Source organism: Pelobates fuscus, chromosome 6, assembly GCF_036172605.1.
Source record: "Pelobates fuscus isolate aPelFus1 chromosome 6, aPelFus1.pri, whole genome shotgun sequence".
Taxonomy (NCBI): Eukaryota; Metazoa; Chordata; class Amphibia; order Anura; family Pelobatidae; genus Pelobates; species Pelobates fuscus.
The window spans coordinates 123658599-123682661 of record NC_086322.1 but is presented as its reverse complement, the minus strand read 5'-3'; the positions used below and the strand labels follow the sequence as shown (position 1 = coordinate 123682661).

Genomic DNA, 24063 nt, shown 5'->3' with positions numbered 1-24063 from the left:
TCCAATTTATTTTTCATCATAAGAAACTCGGGGCATTTGAATTAAAGTGAATAATCTTGGTTGACAACCCTAATTTTACTGTCAGTTGTAGATGTAAAAAAAAAAAAATACTCAACAAGGTACCGTATTTTTCGCTCCATAAGACGCACTTTTTTTCCCCTCAAAAGTGAGGGGAAATGTCTGTGCGTCTTATGGAGCGAATATGAAGTTTTACTTACCTGTCTTGTAGCGTTTCTCGGCAGCACAGGGCGCACCGCGGTACTGGAACTTGAATTTCATGTTCCGGTTTCCGGCGGGACTGAAAGGAAGTGCGCACTCAGCTCAGTGTGCGCACTTCCTTTCAGTCCCGCCGGAAACCGAAACATGAAATTCAAGTTCCAGTACCGCGGTGCGCCCTGTGCTGCCGAGAAACGCTACAAGACAGGTAAGTAATTATGGGACAATGGGAGGGGGACAGTATGGGAGAGAAGAGAAGACTATGGGGAGGGATGGGGAGGGGGGATGAAGACTATGGGGAGGGGAGGGGGGATGAAGACTATGGGGAGGGGAGGGGGGATGAAGACTATGGGGAGGGGAGGGGAGGGGGGATGAAGACTATGGGGAGGGGAGGGGGGATGAAGACTATGGGGAGGAGAGGGGGGATGAAGACTATGGGGAGGAGAGGGGGAATGAAGACTATGGGGAGGGAAGGGGAGGGGAGGGGGGATGAAGACTATGGGGAGGGGAGGGGGGATGAAGATTATGGGGAGGGGAGGGGGGATGAAGACTATGGGGAGGAGAGGGGGGATGAAGACTATGGGGAGGAGAGGGGGGATGAAGACTATGGGGAGGAGAGGGGGGATGAAGACTATGGGGAGGGGATGGGGATGAAGACTATGGGGAGGGGAGGGGGATGAAGACTATGGGGAGGGGAGGGGGATGAAGACTATGGGGAGGGGGTGGGAGAAGACTATGGGAGGGGGGACACTATGGGACAGGGGAGAAAAAAAATATTCTGAACAAACTGTCCCATAGTAAGAAACACTATGGGACAGTTTGTTCAGAATATATTGTTTTCTGGGTTTCTTCCTCTAAAAACGAGGTGCGTCTTATGGTGAGGTGCGTCTTATGGAGCGAAAAATACGGTATCTCTTCCAAACACCTTAAAACAAAAAAAGTCAATCAAGATGTTGCATATATCATGTCACCTTGCAGACTAAATCCAGCTTAAAGATAATTCTTTTATTTGTACCATGTTTGTCAGTTAACTAAATTTTTTAAAAAAATGTATAAGTGATAGATTTATCAGCTATGAAAGAGGGATATTTTGCAAGCATTCAGGACACTAAGGTCACTTCAACAGGCATTTGCTGTGGGAAGCTCAGACAAGTAATAGCAAGAACACTGACTCTCCTGTGGGCAATCATTTCAATAGCCCAGGCCACATTCTTAAAGATATGAAAGTGTCCACACTATAGGGCAACATTAAATTATAGAAATAAAAGAGGGATCTGTGAATTCAAATGTATAAATAGGGTTAGAATTCTGGGTTAAATATAAGCCAGGTGTTCATTAATGTCTATTTAACATATTGTATATGTATATTAAGTTTAAACTAACATATTCTGGCCTCTATACCTGACACGGAGACTATATAGAGATTGTGTATGTCCCTGCTCTAGCTTACCTGTAGCTTACCTAATTTCTGTCAATATACAAAAGATCTGGTGATACCAACATGGACCAAAAGGAAACTTCACACATTCATGTGAAATCATTGCAGACACTTTAATCATTTCCATCACACACAAACAGTTTCATCCTAATGTTATTTATGTATTTTTGTATTTGTTTGTATTTTTTCTTTTTCTTGTAAGCTATGCATAAATATGCGTGAGCTTCACCCTGTAACCATGCCTGAAGGGACTTTAGTGTCTTAAAAGCTTGCAAAATGTCCTACTTGCGTTAGACATACATGTATGACTATTACAAATACTTCTTTGTTTCTGTCTTAAATAATACAGACATGTTAAAAGGTAGTATCATTTTTAAGACATTGAAGTAATACACCGAATGAAACTCTGTTAAACCATGCAAAAGGCAACATTCTCCAAAACAAACTTTCTATAAAACACATATTTAAATGTACAACGGATGAAAAAAGAAAAAAAAACACAATTAATTATCTTTAAGAAAGTTTCACAGGTATGTTACCATGGTGACAGTTGTGCATATATATGAAGCATCTTTCTCCTGTGAGTAGACAGATATTTAGACTTCTGTAGTATTTTCTTTTTCAACAAAACACTCCAAGGTACTATTTGTCCTTGAAATGCAAAATAGTATAGAAGACAAATATTCTGTGAGTAAATTTAAAATATTTCTCTCTCATCAAGAGGTGGAGGGCATATAAATATCTGAGAGGGAATAAGAGGATAGATAAAAAAAAAATAGCAGAGGAGACAAATAGGGGGAAATCACAAATAAAAATAGGGAATTACCTGAGGAAAGCATGAGCATAAAAATGGGTGGATGTAGTAAAATGTATATTTCATGGGCTGAGAAATTTTCCTGGACAGTAGCCCATGGTATATAGGTTTTCTGAGGTGACTCATATCTCCCAAGACACACAATCCCTTTCTCTCTTGTTTATATCTTAATGTCTCTCTATTTCTAATATTACTATTTTAATTGTGTGTCTGTGGGGTCCTCGGCTCGAGCCACGCGCGGCTCAATCTTCCCTTCTGAGCGAGAATGAGCGGTCAGTGGGAGCCAAAACTAGATTGAGGCTCCCATTGGCCCACGTCATTCTGACGCCCCCCCCCACACACGCACGTTTTGGGGGCATGGGCATAACGTAGGTCAATCAAATGTTAGTTAAGGATATTTAAACTTCCCTAGCCCTATCCACTTTGCCCTATCATGGTTTCTGTTTCAGTACCCTTTAGTGCATACTTTGATCTATTATTTATTCTGATATTGACCTTGGCTTTGTATTTGATTCTGAATTTATCTTTATCTTTAACCCTTTCCTGTCTTGTTTGCCCGTTGACTGATTATCGTGTACCTGACTCTGGCTAGTTCTTGTTTTTGTTGTCTCTCCATTACCTTGACCTGGGCTCATCTCTGATTACACTTTTTCTCTGTCTAACGTTTAGTCTGCCATTCTAAGGCCGGTAATACGTTATTTCCTTGTCTTTTCCCTGGCTATCCTTGAAATTAATCAAATGCTTCTCTGTCAGAAACAGTGAAGTCTCATAGAGAAGCATCAGCATACTCTCATACTCTACATTGAATAGCTTCAATTATTGAATCTATTTATGTCAGAAGCCCTAGTGGCTGCATGTCTGACTGCAATTAGCAGGTGTGGAAATTTTAAAATGTCAACAGTACTCAAAAATGACACTTTTCATTCAAAAGGATGCAGGAGCAGTAGTGATTGTCACGAACACACCCTACTCCAAGAGTGTGCGTGACGTAGTTGTGGTGGTGAAAGGGTTAAAGTACACTATTTGTCTTCACTAAACCGGAAATAATGACAAAATCCCCCTTTTTAACACCACCCACACTTAAACATAATAATATAACCATTACTATTTTAACGCTGCCACCACCAAGACAATTTAGAAATGAGGTGCCTTGGTCCCCCAGGTAAATCAACAATAAAACCCACCAAATATTACTTAGTACAATATTTAAGGAATTACAAAAATACTAACTAGTCTCTTCAGGTAGCATGATTCTTAATCAGACAAAGGCAGAACTTAATAAATTAATGTTTATTATGAACAAAGAATAGTCACAGTGCATATAACAATATATGATAAACAAGTTATTTACACCAACAACAGATAAAAACAAAAAGGATAAAATACAGAAGTCCTAATTACTCACTGTAGCGGAGTAGCAGTTAAAAGCATTAAAGGATAATATTCCAAGGGTGTAATAATAAATTATACACCCTTGCCATGACACCTCCCCCAAATAAGAGACGCAATGGGAGAAGGCTCACATGCCTCTACCTTGCGTATCAACATTTGTTCCTTTTTGCTTCCACCTCATACACTCATCTTTTTCATAACTCTGGTTCTCCATGAATGGGTTAGCCCTCATGTGTTCACACACCTCCCCCAAAAAGGCTTGCCATTTGTCCCTAAGCCATATCACAGCCATATCCACAACACACATGCCTAATTTGCCTGTTTCCATCTCACACTGTGCTCTGGTAACATCTCTTGGGCTGCACCCACTGCGCCCATGTAGAATCTCTAAGGGGAAGAAACCAACCGATTTCTGCAGTACTCCCCTGTAAACACACAGAAGATGAGACCGAGGGTACCGGCGATGTAGCCACACTCTTTATTTCTTTTATTCTGCGTTCTGTCTGCTGGGCTCGTTGCACTTTTTTACTCTGAACCTTTGGTTCCGACTCAAAAAGTTGCTTAGAGACAGGCTCCTGCTCCTGAGTTGACTTGGGTGTACGGGTGAGGTGTGATTGTGATAAGCTGACAAGGTTCCTGGTTCCCCCATCAGTATGCTCCCCTGCGGCCATTCTCCCTGGACCCACAGGCTGAGTCTGTCCCTGCCCCTCACTTTGGCAGGCCGTGGACGGGTCCCCCTTTCTACCGATGGAACCTCTGTCTCTCCCTCACTTTCACTCCATGTCCTCACACATACAGAACCTTGGAAACTGGCAGAGTCTGGTGCAAAGTAAAGCTCACATGCACTCTGCCCTCCCTCACAGCCATGCTTTCCCTCCACACTTTCACACAACCCATTTGATACATTTGCTTCAGGCACATATTGGCACACATATTCATTCAGCCCTCTGCCCCGAGAATTCTCTTCCTGCACATTGTCACATGACACCTTTGACACCCCTTGGTCAGGCCCAGGATGTGGTACACACTCACATAATTTCCTCTCCCAGCCAGGCCATCCTCCCACAATATCACATAGCCACTAACTAGCTGATGTCTTGTTCTGGCACATGACATACTCCTGACTGAGATACAGGTGAACACATCAACTCATCCTGCCCTGACTCCCAATGGTTTGATCCACTTGTGTTTTCACATGACATCTCAAACAAACCTGGCTCTGACACATATAGGCACACACGCTCATCCAGCCCTGCCTCCCTGTGCAGTTGTTTTTGTCCACTCACACATGGTATTGCAGGCACCCGTAGTTCTGGCACAGACACGCACACATGCTCAATCTGCCCTCGCTCCCAGCACGATTGCTGGCATACACCTTCACATGTTTCCACGGACACCCCTGGTTCTGGCACAGATTGACACACATTCTGCCCTCCCTCCCAGCAAAGTTGCCCTGGCAAACATTCACCTTGTACCACAGACAACTCTGGTTTTGGCACAGCCTGGCATGCAGGCTCATTCTGCCCTGCCTCCCAGCAACTTTGTCTTGGCACATTCTCACATGATATTACAGACCCTTCTGCTTCAGGCACAGACCCGCACACCTGCTCATTCTGCCCTCCCTCCCAGCACAATTTCCTGCATACATTTTCACAAGTTGCCACGGACACCCCTGGTTCTGGCACAGATTGATACACATTCTGCCCTCTCTCCCAGCGAAGTTGCCCTGGCAAACTTTCCCCTGGTACCACAGACAACTCTGGTTTTGGCACAGCCTGGCACGCATGCTCATTCTGCCCTCCCAGCAACTTTGTCTTGGCACACTCTCACATGATATTGCAGACACCTCTGGTTCAGGCAGAGACCTGCACACATGTTCATTCTGCCCTCCCTCCCAGCAAAATTGTCTGCATACATTTTCACAAGTTTCCACGGACACCCCTGGTTCTGGCACAGATTGACACACATTCTGCCCTCCCTCCCAGCAAGGTAGTCTACGTACACTTGTACATACTGCCCTCTGCACAGTAGGGCACCTATGAGGTTTGGGTTTATAACACACATTACTTTCAGGCACATACTGGGATAACAATCTACTTAAGTCAGTACCAAGTAATACATTTGCAGGGATATTCTCATCTACCCCCACATTTCTGAAACCCTTCCCCGCTCCCCAATTCAAATAAACTTGTGCCATTGGCACAACAAGCCGTATCCCCCCAATTTCTTTAACTGCTAGAGTCCTGCCAGGAATTAAGTCCTCAGAGCACACTAGCTATGGACGCACAAGAGTCACATCTGCCCCAGTGTCCCTGAGTCCCACAGTAACCTCTCTTCCAACTGTCACAGGTTGCAGATTCACATTGTTGCTGCCCTCTGATCTGGTTACAAACAACACAGAGGATGTTGGTTCTGAGGAGCGTCCCTCCCCAGCTGATGATGCTGGCTGCCATTTCCCAGGGCAAGCAACACTAATGTGCCCCACTTGGTTGCAAATAAAACATCTGCGACTATCTCCTTGCGCAGACATGGCACTAGCTCCCCCTCTCCCTGAGGTAGGAGCTGAAACAAAAGATGGCCTGCTAGGCCTGGTGATGTGGGGTCGTGGTGGTGTGGTCCTCCAGCTGGATCTTCCCTTGGCAAAACCTCTTCTCCGGTCCACTGTTGCTCGATTGGCAGTGTGGAAATCTGCCAGCTCACCCGCTTCCAATGCTGTTTTGGGGTTCTGGTCCAGCAACCATTCCTGTACATCGGCTGGGCAGAGCTGCAAAAACTGTTCTTTTATTAACAGGTCTTGCAAACTTTCCAAAGTGGTAATCTCCAGCCCTGTAGTCCACTGTCGGAATACTGTCGCCAGGTGCCCCACAACTGCTGCATAACTTTCTTTGGGATGCTTTTGCAAGGTCCTGAATTTCTTTCAGTACACCTCAGGAGTAAGGTTGTACCGTTTTTGCAAGGCAGCCTTAATCACATCATAGTCCTGGTCAAATTCTGCTGGAAGTGCAGCAAATGCTTCCAGTGCAGGACCTCTGAGGGGTGAGGTATTTTGCCCACTGGTCCTTTGGTAGCTGGTACTGCCTGCAAACTTTTTCAAAACTGCGCAGGAAATCACCATCTTTGTCCAAAGTTGGAAAATTCTCTGCCAGTGGTTTGGGTGCAGAAGAGTCTCTGGAATTAATACTTATAAGGGAGGCAGTCAACCTCTCCAACTCAGCCATTTTTAGCTCATGCTCTCTGGCAGCTTGTCGCTCCACGGCCTCTCTCTCAGCCTGCCGCTCTGCAGCCTCTCTCTCCCTCTCAGCGGCCTCTCTCTCCCTCTCAGCAGCCTCTCTCTCCCTCTCAGCTTGGCGCTCAGCAGCCTCTCTCTCTCAGCCTGGCACTCAGCAGCCTCTCTCTCTCTCTCTCAGCCTCCTGATATTGAAGGATAAGCTCTAGTCTTTGGTTTGCGTCTGCTGAGTCCACATATTTTAACACTGTTTGTAAGTAACATTTCAAAGGATCTCCAGATCTCGGTACATCATGGACAAAATCTACAGGTATCTCCTCTGCAGAGTTTGAGGCATCACTTTGCACCGCTTGTTGCATATCATAGTCCACCAGTGCTTGCAATAGTTCCTCTTTTGTTTTTCCCCGACAGGGAATAGATCTCTCCCGGCAAAGCTGGTCTAGTGCTGCCTTGGATTGCGCCTGGTACTCCATTTGGTAAATAAAAGATAGCAAAGAAAAAACAGAGAAGGGGCGGGGACTGTTGAGATGTAAATATATTATATATGCACTGAGTTCAGCCTTTGGAAATTGAGACACAATTTCTTTTAGTGCCTGGATTAACCAACAAATCCAGCAACACTAAAATCTGGTACAAAAAGATGAAAAATCTTTTTAATTATCCCACCGCTATGCCACCAATTTGTCATGAACGCACCCTACTCCAAGAGTGTGCGTGACGTAGTTGTGGTGGTGAAAGGGTTTAAGTACACTATTTGTCTTCACTAAACCGGAAATAATGACAAAATCCCCCTTTTTAACACCACCCACACTTAAACATAATAATATAACCATTACTATTTTAACGCTGCCACCACCAAGACAATTTATAAATGGGGTGCCTGGTCCCCAGGTAAATCAACAATAAAACCCACCAAATATTACTTAGTACAATATTTAAGGAATAACAAAAATTCTAACTAGTCTCTTCAGGTAACGTGATTCTTAACCAGACAAAGGCAGAACTTAATAAATGAATGTTTATTATGAACAAAGAATAGTCACAGTGCATATAACAATATATGATAAACAAGTTATTTACACCAACAACAGATAAAAACAAAATGGATAAAATACAGAAGTCCTAATTACTCACTGTAGCGGAGTAGCAGTATAATCACGGTATCTCTGCTGGTAGTCAGGATAAAAACAGGTAAAACACAGGCAGCATAATAATAATCCCTCTTCCCCAAGACTAGACGACACCCAGTCTGGGAGCCAACTGTCAACTGTCAACTGTCAACTGTCAACTGACCTCTGTGGGGGTCCCAGCTTCAAAAGATGTAACCCCTGTTGACCTCAGCCATAACATCTCTGTAATTTGTGCCATTTACTACACAAATTACATTAAAGGATAATATTCCAAGGGTGTAATAATAAATTATACACCCTTGCCGTGACAGTGATGATGCCCCAAAATCATTTCAATAAGATAAGGGGTACTGGTGCTTACAATGTTCCTTTAAATTATACTATTTCCATAGTAGAGGGAATTACTATTCTTTGGTATCTACATGGGTAAAATAAGTTCTTATATTTGAACACCTTTCATCATTACAATATTTTTTCAGTTAATTTACAGTAAATTGTATGAATATATATTTATCCTGCCATAAAAAAGTTAGTTGGAAATAAATCACTCAAGGCAGCAGGTAGCAAGGTAGGTGCTTTTTAGAACAGAGTTCAAAATATGTTTCTGTTTGCACTAGATCCAAAAGCATGATATAATTTCCCTGTTAACAACATTCACAGTTATTCTGATAGAAAAGTTCATTTGTAGCTTTGATTTTCCTGTGGAAATTAAATTAAATTCCAAAATAACATTTAGCAATAACCTACCGTATATACTCGAGTATAAGCCGAGTTTTTCAGCCCATTTTTTGGGCTGAAAAACCCCAACTCGGCTTATACTCGAGTCAGAGTCTGTATTATGGCAATTTACATTGCCATAATACAGACTGGGGGGAGAGGGGGGCTGGCAGAGCTGTACTTACCTCTCCTGCAGCTCCTGTCAGCTCTCTCCTCCTCCGCCGGTCCGTTCAGCACCTCGGTCAGCTCCCAGTGTAAGTCTCGCGAGAGCCGCGGCTCTCGCGAGACTTACAGTGTGAGCTGATAGAAGGAGCTGCACGGACGGCGCAGAGGAGGAGAGAGCTGACAGGAGCTGCAGAACAGGTAAGTACAGCTCTGCCAGCCCCCCTCTCCCCCCACTGAACTGCCACTGGACCACCAGGGAAGGAAAGCCCCCCTCCCTGCCATGTATCAAGCAGGGAGGGGGGACGAAAAAAAAAAAAAAATAAGAAATAAAATAATAAAAAAAAAATTAATAATAAAAAAAGGGGTATAAGGACCACTATGGGAGGGGGGGGTGGGTTAAGGACCACTATGGGAGGGAGGGGGGTATAAGGACCACTATGGGAGGGGGGGGTGGGTTAAGGACCACTATGGGAGGGAGGGGGGTATAAGGACCGCTATGGGAGGGAGGGGGGGGTATAAGGACCACTATGGGAGGGAGGGGGGGGGGTAAGGACCACTATGGGAGGGAGGGGGGGGGATAAGGACCACTATGGGAGGGAGGGGGGGGATAAGGACCACTATGGGAGGGAGGGGGGTATAAGGACCACTATGGGAGGGAGGGGGGGTATAAGGACCACTATGGGAGGGAGGGGGGTATAAGGACCACTATGGGAGGGAGGGGGGGATAATGACCACTATGGGAGGGAGGGGGGGGTATAAGGACCACTATTGGAGGGAGGGGGTATAAGGACCACTATGGGAGGGAGGGGGGGTATAAGGACCACTATGGGAGGGGGTGGGATAAGGACCACTATGGGAGGGAGGGGGGTATAAGGACCATTATGGGAGGGAGGGGGGGGTATATGGACCACTATGGGAGAGATGGGGGGGGGATAAGGAACACTATGGGAGGGAGAAGGGGGATAAGGACCACTATGAGAGGGAGGGGGAAGTAAGGACCACTAGGGGAGGGGAGGGTAAGGACCACTGGGGGAGGGGTGAGTCAGGACCACTGGGGGGGGGGAGTGAAGGAACACGGGGGTGGGGAGGTAAGGACCACTGAGGGAGGAGGAGGGGAAGTCAGGACATATGGGGGGGGAGGGACGGCAAAAAATGTTTTGCCTACGGCGGCAAATATCCTTGCACCGGCCCTGCACACACTGCATTCACACACTGCATTCATGCACACACACACTGCATTCATGCACACACACACTGCACTCATACACACACTGCACTCATACACACACGCTGCACTCATACACACACACATACGCACACACTGCATTCATTATACACACACTGTAAATAAATATTCAATTAATATATTTTTTTAAGGATCTAATTTTATTTAGAAATTTACCAGTAGCTGCTGCATTTCCCACCCTAGTCTTATACTCGAGTCAATAAGTTTTCCCAGTTTTTTGGGATAAAATTAGGGGCCTCGGCTTATATTCGGGTCGGCTTATACTCGAGTATATACGGTATATAAGTACACAAAACTATTATATGCACAATGATCAGTCACAACATTAACACCACTGGCAGGTAAAGTGAATAACACTGATTCGATTGTTCCAAGTGTATTAGTTAACAGGTGAACAGTCAGTTTTTGAATGTCATGTGCTGGAAGCAGGGAAAATGGGAAAGCAAAAATATCAGCAAAATTTAGCAAAAATATCTAAATGTGACTTTGACAAGGGCTAAATAGTGATGGCTAGACAACTTGGTTAGTGCATCTGCAGAACTGGCAAGTATGCAGTGGTTAGTATCTACCAACGGTGGTACAATGAATGACAACAAGTGAACCAACAGCATGGGCGCCCAAGGATCACTGATGCACGTGGGGAGTGAAAGCAATCCTGTTGGTCTGATCACACAGATGAGCTACTGTAGATAAATTGTGGAAAAACATTATGCTGGCCATGATAAAAAAAAGGTGTCAGAACACATAGTATATTGCAGATTGCAGCTTGTGGGGCAGACTTGATGCATGCTGGTCAGAGTGCCCATGATGACCCTGTGGGTCCTGGCATTCATGTGGATGTTATACATACCACCAAGTTAGAGATTGTTGCAGATCACATACATCCCTTCATGGCAATTATGTTCCCTGATGGCTTTGGACTATTTGAGCATGATAATGCACCTTGCCACACTGCACAAATTATTCAGGAATAATTTGAGGAACATGACAAAGAGTTCAAGGTGTTGCCTTGGTCTCCAAATTCCCTAGATCTAAATCTGATTGAGTATCTGTGGGATGTCCTGGAACCACTGATCTGATCCATGGAGGCCCAACTTAGCAACTTGCAGGACTTAAATGGCCTGTTGCTAATGTCTTGGTGCAGATACCACAGACTATGTTGAAATCAGTGTATGTCTCTTCAGTAACATGATTCGTTTACCAGATAAAAGCAGAGGATTTATTATGAACAAAATAACCACAGTGGATACATTATATGTGTGTGTGTGTGTGTGTCTCATTGTTCTAGCAACATAAAAATATTATCTGTTTAAGGTAGCTTTTGGTAAAGGAAGTAATAATCCAATGCACATTGTCTCTTAAATGAAATTATAAAGTTCATTGATGTCATTAGATATTATAAACACTTGCAATTCATATTTGGTTTCTAGGCCTGCTTCCTAAAGTGTAGTTGTAAATGTATTAGTTCAAAAACAATCAATAAATATTAGAAATAAGGTACTGCATGCAAACCTGAAGTGTTGAAGACGTCCTTTCCATGTTTCCCCAGCTTAGAACCCAGACCTGGTCATGTGATTTGTCATAATGTAATTTCACAGGGACAGGATCTGTGCTTACAGCCTAAAGAAATAAACATGAGGATTTATGAAATATTCCCATGACAACAAATGAAGGATAAAGGAATAAAGAAAGAAAGAAAAACAGACACAACAATGAATTTTCATTCAGAAATGCTTTAAAAACATAAAAACGTGTTAAAAATGAATGCAAATAACATACAAATCAATATTTTGACAATATATCTGTCAACACTTTCTCATTTATCGCCATCACTGTGAAGAATGCCCTATGTCATTATGTAATAAATGTTCCCTTAGGATTAGTGACATAGCGTGGAATTCTTCATATTGCAAATCACAAACATTATTTCTCTATTTATGCTGAGAAATTTAGGCCAGCGCTACGCCATTCCTCCGTTTGCTTAGGATAAGTTTAGTGATCCCAATATGAGAGTTACATAGTACGCAGGATTGATACTGAATACTGTCACGTTTAATTGAACTTGAGTGGCATTGGACCATGCAACCTTGACTTCAAAAGAAGCTGTCAAACGAGATGTCTACTTGCATGGTCACACATTGGGTTTGGGGAGAGGAAAGGTAAATATACTAAACTAATCTCTCTCCTTGGTACTCAATCTATTTCTCTGCCCCAGTCTTCCATTCTGGAGGCTTTATCTGCCATTAGTTACATATCTTGTGTACACTCACAAATGTAGGTTTCTATAGAAGATCCACCAAGACTGATGTTCCATAATTGATTTTGGGCATTTTGCAAATGCCAGTTTTTGCATCACTTGAGTGTGAATGCATCACACTTCATGTTGCATTCATGATGGTGGAAAAGAAATTAAAAGATGTGGCAACTAAAGCTTATTCTAGCTCTGCTATTGCCACATTAGCCAGAAATCGCAAAGTACTCCCTTTTATTATTAGTGTTATTAGATCTTCATACATTTTCATAATGATTATGTCCTAAGAAAGGGTCTCAACAAAGAATTCATAGTGAACCCCTATCTGTGAATTTGTATGTTAAGAGATTTGAGCATCCCTTTTGTCGATTTTGACTCTTATTTGTTCATACGTTTAATTTTTAACATGAAGAAGTTAGCCTCAGTATGTCCATCGTAACTGCGATAATCTTAAATGAGCAATAGAATTTATAAATAGAAAGATGACAAACGCAGGTTATTACTTGAATATTAACCTAAATCGACTCAATTTGTGCAGTATTGGTTATAGAGATGATATTGTTAAAATTCAGATTATTGATTTTATGTGCACCAGAATATGATTATACAAACATATAACATTTATATCCCCATGTAGTGTAATGAAATTTATGGCTAAAATTCTGATTGTAAATTATGTTGTATATTACATGGTAGCTTGTGGGAACAAAACCAGTTATATCCATGTATGGTAGAATACAGCAATTCTGTAAGTCTATCAAACAGTTAAAACTATAATACTGTTACCTTAAATAGAGAATATTCCATGTCATTCTTTATAGAACTTTTTTTGTGATTACATAGGTATGTAACCAATATGAGTAATCCGTGTCACGATTTTAGGAATTCACTGTTAATTGGACTGACCATGTGATCTTTTAATTGATTGTTTTAAAGGGTATATGTACCCAGTGTATGTTTGTACTCACTATGCATGATTAAGGAATTATGTGTAAGAAAACTAACATAGATTCATATGTTTTAGAAGCACTGAACCAATGCAGCAGATTCATGTAATACAACCATTGGAGGAATATTTATTTCCTTGTGTCATAAGTGACATCACCAATTGTTCTGTATTTGACATGGAACGTCTAGTGTGATAAGTCCTTATAAGGGCTGTGCAGTTTCTATCAGAGTGCACTGACTGGCTAGCTTGTAAGCCAATCATTTAGAATGCTCTGACTGAAATTACATAGCTTGGGAAGTATGAATCCAGTCTTAGTATTATGACTGAAACTACATAGTGCGGGAAAGCCCTTATAAGGATTTCCCATGCTCTGCAATTTCATTTTGCACAGAGCCCTCATGGAGCATAGATATCTTTTTGTGCAGTGAATGGTACTTTTTTTCTTTTATTTTAAATGTTGCATTGCATTATTTGTGGAATTTATTTTGGCCATTTTGGGAGATGACAAAAAAAAGAAGATATAAAAGAAAGAATATTTGTTTTAGTTTTAGTGGCCTACCTCACCATTATTAGGATTAGTGGGTAGGTAGTTAGGTAGACTATGTATGGTGGAGGGGTGGGGTGACAGATCAAGCATTTTTAGAAACTTGGACATGTACACACCTATAGTGAAATTGAATACTACTAGTGGTAGTGGTGGAGGCAGTCCTCATGGCCTATTAGTTGGACAATCCACTGCCCAAATACAAAATAAATAAAAATTACAGTTTAGTAAATATACGCTAAATTAAAAATTGCATGAAAAAAAGCTTCAAAAACTTCAGATCTCTTGTTTGCTGCCTGTGCAGCCTCTGCAAACCTTCCTCTTCTAACCCTGCCCAGACATTATGTGACTGTCCTATCAGAGACTTCCCAATGCAGCTCAATGAAAAGTCTTTGCGAGAAAGGTGCTCTGGGCAAAGGCAGCCTCTTGAGTTCAGTGCAAATAAGATTAAAAAACCAGGAAGTAACATGCTTTGGTGTCTGCTTGAAAAGTCAGCAGGGTGGTGTAACCTGTATAATTTATAATACTGCACCATTTCCAAAATTTAAAAAAACAGGACATATTCTTCACACATAAAGCATTTCAACAAGTTACAATTATTTAGGGGTCTGGAGTGTCTCTTTAAGAAGTGCTCCAAAACTCAGATGCCAAGGCATAACTGATGATGGTAGCTGGTGTAGCTGGGAGGAACAAAACCTACCCTCCCTCAATTTTGACTTTGAATTAGTATGTAATATTAATGTTGGTGAGTTAGATTTTTTTATTAAAATAAAATAGTTAAGGTATATTTACAGTCAGAAAAAAATATATATGATTTTATTTCTCCAAACAGTTAACAAAAAAAAAAAACAGTAAAAAAACGTTTAACTGTATAGTGATAAAATAGTGTTGCTAGAAAAGAGCAGATCTTCTCCTGCTTATGCTGGGTCTTTGGAAAAGTTTCTTAAAGCGAAACAGTCACTTTTCTGGAATATACACCACTGAATTAAACAGTAAAAATCACCTATAACTTGTGGAAATCGATTTTTTTCATTGAATGCAAAGGGAAATCGATGTTTTTCATTGGATACAAAGGGCTGAGCTGATAACAATGATAGACAGGGAGTTAATAAACAGCTAATCAGCTGAAGTATAAAAAGGTATGGACTTTTGCATTTAAACTTATTTTTTTTTAAATATAGGGCGACATTAAAATAATATGAAAAAAACTAGTTATCACCCGTACAACGAATGAGAGAAGTGACTGATACAGTAATTGAGGATGAGCCTCTGAATAAAGCAAATCAGATATATAGTTGGTCAAACATTGTTTAGTCATAGAATAGTTTATTGATTATTTTTAACTGCACTGATGTTTAAAAGTGAGAAACATATATTATCTAGTAGTTAAGAAAAATAAAACTAGTGTGACGTTCAAATAAACTAATATTATTTTTCTATGTGCACCATCCTTAATAAACTAACATTATAAACCAGTTATCTGTCTATTCTGTCTAATATTTTATTGACATTTCAGAGAGTAAAAAAAAAAAAAAAAAATCAGAGGATGGTAATAATTATGCATTGCATAGTAAAAATAATATTAATTTAAACATGTGGGCATTAGTTTTGTTAATACAAATTTGACGTTATAAAATTACATGTAATAAATACTGAACTTTCTAACCCCACATACAAAAATGATTTGAAAAAAATAATCATCATATAATTAATTGTTTAGATTTAATTTTAGATCTACTAGTAGAAAATGCAGTTTTTAATTACCTTCTTAATTATAAACTTGAAAAAGTACCCCCTTGTGTCTCTCCCATATACACTCAATTGACAGATTGAGTGCTTTAGGATGTGTTCTGAACAAATACACATTTTAAAAAAAAAAACCTTTATAATGGCAGATTAAATACGTTCCAGCTGTTGCTTATATTTTACCTCAGTTCTCATGATGCCTGAATCTAAAACTAAACTTCAGCATGGCACACTACTACACATAAGTATGCTTGTGAATTCATTGAAAATGTGTGCCTAGGAATTCAAAGAAATACCTTTACAAAAAGCACCATTTATTTGTCATCTATTTGGAAAGGTTATAGAACCTTTTGATTGCATTAGGTATTTCTGGACTAAATGTTTATTTGAGTTTCAAACTGAAAAAAAATATATTTTTGATTGAAAAACATTTAAAAATTTCACATCATACCAGTTACTAATGGCTATATAAACCTTGTACCCCAGATTGTTAAAATGTATTCACTTTATGGTGAATTGCTTTGAACTGACAATCAAATTGTACAACTGACAGGATTATTTACAGAAGTGAGAATTTATGGTCATTCACTAAAGTGAAAACTGAAAGTGAATTTAAAGTGAATTCCAAATTAAAGTTTAAAATAGCTAAACTTGCACATCCTCTAACTGGGTTATTCACTAAAGTCCGGGGCAAAACCATTTGACTTTATATGGAGCCATTTGGACTGCAAAATCTTGAAATTGTTGATGGAATTCAGCAATGTCTGATTTTTGTAACTCAGGCACCGAATGGACCTAAATTTGGTTCGGAACCAGTCAGGACCGGATGGCTGAAATCGTAGCAGAATACGGCAAATCCAGGCATTAGAGAATACAACTCCAGGTCTGGATTAATAAATATACAGTTAAAGGAACAGCGCACACACAAACAAAAACACAGTTTTATATTTAACAAGGCCACCTAAAATCACCTATCTTCACTAGGAGGGTGGAGAGATGATGTGAATACGTTCCATATGCACACCTGGAGGAGGAGCTGATGGAGCCAAGCTAGAAGGTCGTGGTGTAAGCAGTGAAGTGAGCATGCAGTGATATTTTTGAGAAGATCCTTCAATTCACGGGTTAAAATCTCTGCATTGTACTCTGCCTTCGGATCATAATTTCAGGACTGTTATTTACTCATTATACTGCTGTTTGATGTGCTGACCTGGAGGTGGTGAGGTCATGAGAGGCAGTGAGGAAGTAACATTGCCACAACGATACAATGTTACAGTGGTGCTACAATTGAACAATCGACGGAGTTGGGTAGGAATACTATTTTTTTTTTGTATTTCCAATTTTCACCCAAACTTAAAGAACATTATTATAATTATTATGTAAAACTATAATCCCCATAAACCAATACAAATAAAACAAGTTCTAAGGACAAAAGGGGGAAAAAAAAAAAATATATATATATATATATATATATATATGTATACGGCTTACTATAGAAATTAACAACAGAGCAATAAAGAAGGTAGAGGGATAGGAAGTAAAGGAGAGAGAGGACATAACAAAAAGAAAATGTCACGATTATTATCGTGCCATACACAATATTGTGTATTTGGGCCTGGCTGGAATTGAAACTGGGTACTCTGCATCCCAGTCAGTAACCCTACTTTGGACACCACGCATCTTTGTTTGTTTCTAGTTGTTTCTGGTATCCTGTTCTCCTAGTCTCTATGCCTGGACCCTGCACACCTGTTCCTGATAAGTGGCTGATATCTACCTATATAAACCCCACCTTGGTTGTTACACATTGTCAGATCGTTTTGTTCCTGTTTAGTATTTCTGCTGTTCATCTGACTCCTGTTTTTTGATCCTCTGCTCGTCTTCCGTTTATGTCTGTTTGCCGCCTGTCCTGACTATTGATTCCGTCCCTGACTACTCTTTTGAATATTCCTTGCCTGTACCTCGTTACTGGAAGCACTGGTTATTATCAGCCCCAGTGCACTGTTTCACCTTGGCTTGTGTAAAATTGTAAAGGGTGCTTTAACTCTGCGTGTCGAACGCCACTCTCAAGGTCAGATCATACAGAAAGGGGCATACAACGAGAAACAAGAGATAAAGTAAATTAAAAATGTAGAGAAAAAAAGAGCTGAAAAAAAAGGAAAAAAGCAATAAGCAAACAAGTAAACATATAAAGAAACATCCCTAGAAACAAATATTGAAATCCTTTATAAGCAAATTTAAATGTGTTGATTGCTTTACAAAACTCTAAAGTTTCTATCCCATACTTTTTCAATTTTTTACCAAAAAGAAAAAAAAAAGACAAAGGAAGGGGAAAATACAGAAAAAAGGAAATATAAATACTCTCCTTATGAAATAAAAAATAAAAAATGGCACAGAGAGAGAGAAAAGAATGAAGAGAAATTCACACAAAAAAATGAGAATTACACTTTAATAAATTAAAGTCTCATTAATTAAAGACACCATTCAAGAGAGAACAAAAAAACAAAATAACCAAGAAATACTTGTTGTTACTTTCCTATTTGGTTTTTTTCCTCTTGGCTCATTGGAACATTAATCGAAATGATGGCAAAAAAAATAAAAAAAATAACACCAAACAAGAAAATTGTTGCGCAAGAAAAAAAATCAGAAAAAATTACGTCTGGCTTTTTTACTCCACAGTCATCTAAAGATCAACTACATAAAGCACTGAATGAAGACATTAATTCTCCAGTAGAAGAAAATCTAAATACATTACCACATATAAAAGGCAATAGCCACATTACTCAAGACTTTCTTCAAAAATGTTTAGATAACCAACTACAATTGTTAAAACTAGAAATTGAAAAGAATTATAATAAATTACAGCAAGAGATTCAAGTAATAAAATATGACTATAAATGAATCTACAATAGAAAACTCAACGGTGAACAACAATCTATAAAAGAAGATATGAAAGAAATATCCATTAACACACAGATCAAGAAGAGGAAATTTGAAAATAAGAAAGATCCCAGAATCTATTACTCGGGACAATCTCAAGAATTCTCTGAGAAACATGTTTAAATCAGAGCAACAATTAAAAAAACATGATATTATTTTAGAAAGATTCCACTTGCTAAACAAGCCAAATATTTGGATCCAGATATTCCTAAAGATGTAATTGTTGAATTCTACTATTTTAGCTTAAAAAAAACCATCCTAAAAACATTGAAAAATGTTAATCCCCCGGAGGAAACGTGCAAGGATATTCAACTATACCAAGACCTATCAAGAGGAAAAAGAATTTGGAGGAAGCTTTTTAAACCAAACCCAGAAATGCTACTGCCCTTACCAATCAAGAGGTAGCAAACAAACTAAAGATGATTGATGGTTATGGGACAGCCAGCAAATGTTGATTTTAATCACATGATCGATTGACCAATACAGGGAACAAATGATGAAGAGTAAAAACATTCTGTCCGTTCAAGCAGGACTCTTCCAAACACTATGACTTCAGCTATTGAGGGAGACATAATCATCAGTGTCTTTTACCTCAGAGGAAAAGGCCCCCCACTATGCCATTTCACAGCACCCAGTGGCTTACCCACAACCTACCTTCCCAATGGAGCTTCATCTCTCCTCATGAGAGCAGTCGTTTTAGAACGCACCCAACCAGAGGCCTAGAACCTATGAGTAGGCCACATTCAATTGTCAACTAGAGCCTGTAAAAACCCTCAAAGTACTCTCAATCTTAGCAATCTGCTTGATAGGTTCCCACTAACAACATCACCTAACAATGGTCCAACACAGCAGATGATGTGGTATAGAGGCTTCCATTTTATTGGAGCCTGTGAAACAGGCCCCAACCAGGTACTTACCTGCTCCCTAGCTATAATTATAATAGCATTGTTCTTTTATATAAACATATAGGGAAACAATGGAAGAAATGCCAGAGGATTTCATCAGACAGTGACAAGCCTACTGAGGAATGGGTAGAGAAGAGGATAGACAGTAGAAGCAGAAGGCATGAGGAAAGAGGAGAGACAAAAACAAGCTGAGGAAGGCCTATAAAATAGAAAAAAACACCAAATAAAAGAGCAAAAATAAAATAAATGATCACAAACAGGAAACTCAACATAAAACAAGAACTGCAAAGAGACAATGAACACTTAATTTATATTTTGGACTCATAGTTCTCACCTTGTTTCCAGATTACCTACTAATTTACCCTATCTATCCTACTGCATACCCTATACACTTAGCTACCACAAGCATAGTCATTACAGATCTTCTTCATGACATTGAAACACCCATCACACCTTTCACTGAATCCACATTAGATCATGCACCAATCCAGCTTACCATTAATATAGGTTCCCCTTCCTACCCACTTGAAGTTTCTCAACTATTTGCTGTCCAATACCATTTTAATTTCTCATGTTGAACTAGCATGGTTAAACTATCTCAAATGTAATATAATGCATGTAAATTATTCTAAACTGTTATGGGAGGCTTCTAAGGTACATGACCATATCATGTCTTTTATGGATAAATACCATAAAGAAAGAATTGAAAAATTACAGAAACTATCTGTTTCCCACCAGAATATTGCAAATTACTAACCTAATATTCTATGTCCTTTAAAAAAATATCCAAGGAAGTTTGTTGGAGGTATAAAATGACTTATACCTCCAACAAACTTCCTTAGATACAACTTACAGTACTGTAGCGCTTAGTATACACAGTTCTACAGGGGTAAAGCGAAGTTATTTAACAATTGTGTATTACACACTCTTTAACCCCTTAAGGACACATGACATGTGTGACATGTCATGATTCCCTTTTATTACAGAAATTTGGTCCTTAAGGGGTTAAATGCCTGCTACCACACTTCAAAGTGATCCCTTCACCACATAAAAGAAATAGAAATTATAGTGTTAAGAGGTGGAGCAATATTAGAGCTGAAAAGCACAACCTTTCCCACATGCAATCAAGTAAAAAAAAAATTATACTTATATTGCTTGTTGCTTAATATCCCAATCCAAGCTCAGCATATATGGGAAAAAATATATGAAAAGGATCATAGAACAGATCTGCATGAATCAGTAGATGTTTTAAATTCTAAAAACACTGAATTAAATTAGCTTAAATAGCTGAATGAAAAATTTATTACAGTATTACCACAAATTAAAACCAAAGGATAATCATCAATACAAAACAGGCTGCAGAAAATGATAAAAACATGATAATAATAAAAACATAAAATCACTGTTAAGTTGACATATATTTAGCAGATTGCTGCTCAATTAATGCAACAGTGAAACCAAACACTATCAAAATGTACAGCAGGTTACTGCTTACTAGATGTGGTGGTGAGTATAACGGTATAAATCCGTTTACCCACAAACAGGTTTTCCCGCTCTGGGAGATGTCTCCTGTGCCAAGAAATGGCTGATCGTCTGTGGGGTGCCTTTTTACTTGATCCGGATGGCGTCTGATCTTGCTGCTGCTTTTTCGAAAATCACGGCTTCTAAACAGGCTCCGTTCCCTTATTGACGTACTTCCGTGTCTACGCGTTTTTCCGTTCACAGACGGCTTCGTCAGGACGTGAAGTGTTTGAGTGTTCCCTCTATCTGGGAGCTTTTATATGTCTCGCTTTGCACACAATTGGTGCATTTAGATATTGTCCACATGTGTTTGGCATCTTTATCAATAAACATTAATTTGCCTTATAAAAACCTTTTTTTCTTCATTTTTCATTTCCAAAATATACATTTGGCAACTTTTAATACAATACATTCAATATATATGCAGTAATACCAATAAGATTTAAAAAATTAAAATAATTCAACATAATCTGTTAAATAGTCCTAATTATCTAGTCACAATCAATAAAGTACATTTAATGAAAGCACTTATAATTCAATTAGAGATACCTAGTTCAAAAAATGGAGAAAGAGAAAAGGAAACAACATATGTTATTCCATCATTATTACAGTATAATATCCTCTTAATATTTAAAATGACCCCATAGCAATGTCTTTTCATGTTATGCAGACAACATATGTATTATGTATTTGGTTTCACTGTTGCATTAATTGAGCAGTAATCTGCTAAATATATGTCAACTTAACAGTGATTTTATGTTTTTATTATTATCATCATTTTTTTATCATTTTCTGCAGCCTGTTTTGTATTGATGATCATCCTTTGGTTTTAATTTGTGGTAATACTGTAATAAATTTTTCATTCAGCTATTTAAGCTAATTTAATTCAGTGTTTTTAGAATTTAAAACATCTACTGATTCATGCAGATCTGTTCTATGATCCTTTTCATATATTTTTTCCCATATATGCTGAGCTTGGATTGGGATATTAAGCAACAAGCAATATAAGTATAAAAATGTTTTTACTTGATTGCATGTGGGAAAGGGGTTGTGCTTTTCAGCTCTAATATTGCTCCACTTCTTAACACTAAAACTTCCTAAGATAGTTTGAATATTTCCAAAACACTTCTTTTGCTTAAGCCTAACAAATATGTCACAGATTTCTCTTCAGAATCAAGATCTTATACTCCTCTCCAAACTTCAAGCTAATCATCTTCAGGCTTTTCATCCCTCTCTTTTGATTATCCGTAAGCTGGGCTCTTTCAGTGGATAAAAACCCATGGTGAAAGTGAGAGTGACCATCACCACAATTGTATCCTTCACCCATGGATGACTTGACAAGACGTGCCCCTTTCTCCTGGGCCTGGACATTAAAAAATATCACTTGGGCCCATGTAATTAGAACCCTCAAACATCTGTATTTTGTCTTAACTTTAGTTTTCTCTATTAAACAATTGCAACATTCCCGTTTAATCATCACTATTACTACCAAAGGGCTTGACTCCAAACCGGTGGCTGTTGGAAGAGGTCGTAATTGATCCTTTGTTACATATGAGTTACTCTCCTCCTTCTTGGAATGCCAGTGGCAAAAGTTAAAAATCCACTTTATTGAGAATAAAGAAATATAAAAAATGCCAGGGACATCCATCTAACACGTTTCAGGATATCCTAAGCACATAATCATAGGTAAATATGCACTGAAGCCTTTTAAATGCATCCACCACAAACTACCACAGACATACACCACAATCTAAAAGAAACTGCTAAGTGTTAACTCTTACTGTACCAGAGTACTTATAGCAGATCCTAAACACACTTGCAGTATATCACACCAATGTCCTATCAAATAAAATAATACAAATAGAGAAAATAAAAACAATGATATATATACATGTATATATATATGTGTGTGTATATATATATATTCATATAAAAAGAAAAGAAAAGAATAATAATAAACAAAATATTCATCATGTACATAGTATATACAGGCATTTATATATAAATATGTATTATTGTCAGCATTGCATTTAGTCCAAAATGTAAAGCCCAAGTATCAAATCAGTTTTATCTATCAACAAAAATAGGTAACATCAAACTCAGATTTAAGTGCAAGGGGCTTCACGGTTCAATCAATTTCATCTCTTCTTAATCAAGTCTGTGAGGTCACCATCCCTTGTCAACTAAGAAAGTTTTTGGATTCCACAAATGCATAAAAAGCTCAAATTAGAATTTGTTGCATTTGCCTGCCAGCCCACTAACTTCCATGTGCTGCACTTTTGGATGGACTTAATCATTTGGCTAATATTCTGCCTTTATATACGTTATTGTGTGAGCTACTTTCATGGTTCTTAATACTAATGTCTTATTTGTGTCTTGTACTTAAATGCAAACTGTGGAATATGTGATACTTCTTCAACTCAATTCCTGTTATATCTTCCACTTATATTACACGAATAAAAATGTGTTGTTTTTCCCCAGCCCCCAAAAAAGCAAAAAACAAAAAAAACATAGGACCTGACATAACTTTTCAAATACAAAAAGGACAAATCTAAAAAAAAGATGGAAAAAAATTTGAATATGAAAAAAATGTTTGTTTTCGAAAGTCAGACGCATCAAACCGTATGGCTGAATTTTTTTTTTTTTTAGGACAAAGTTGTTCACATCAGCTATTTTCTACATGATTGCTTATTAGGCTATTACTTTAATTATTTATCTATTTTACTATAGAATTTACACCTATGCATTTTGTGTTATATTTTGAATGGTTGTTTATTTACAAGCACATGTCTTTCAGGCCTATATTTTACATTTTATGAATCAATAATTGTATGCTGTGCAGTAAATTGCTAATAATTATAATTTTCAA

General features: G+C 38.9%; 1 protein-coding gene across 4 annotated transcripts in view; it reads right to left on the bottom strand.

Moving 5' to 3' along the window:
* Positions 1-24063, bottom strand: part of FSTL5 (follistatin like 5) — a 1067859-nt gene that overhangs the window by 381681 nt on the left and 662115 nt on the right. For all 4 annotated transcript variants that reach the window (XR_010091251.1, XM_063458208.1, XM_063458210.1 and 1 more), the window contains one exon: positions 11857-11964. Coding sequence is in view for 3 of the 4 variants with exons in the window: in XM_063458208.1 (XP_063314278.1) it covers positions 11857-11964 (108 nt within the window). In the remaining variant the exon portion in view is untranslated. The remainder of the gene's footprint in view (positions 1-11856; positions 11965-24063) is intronic.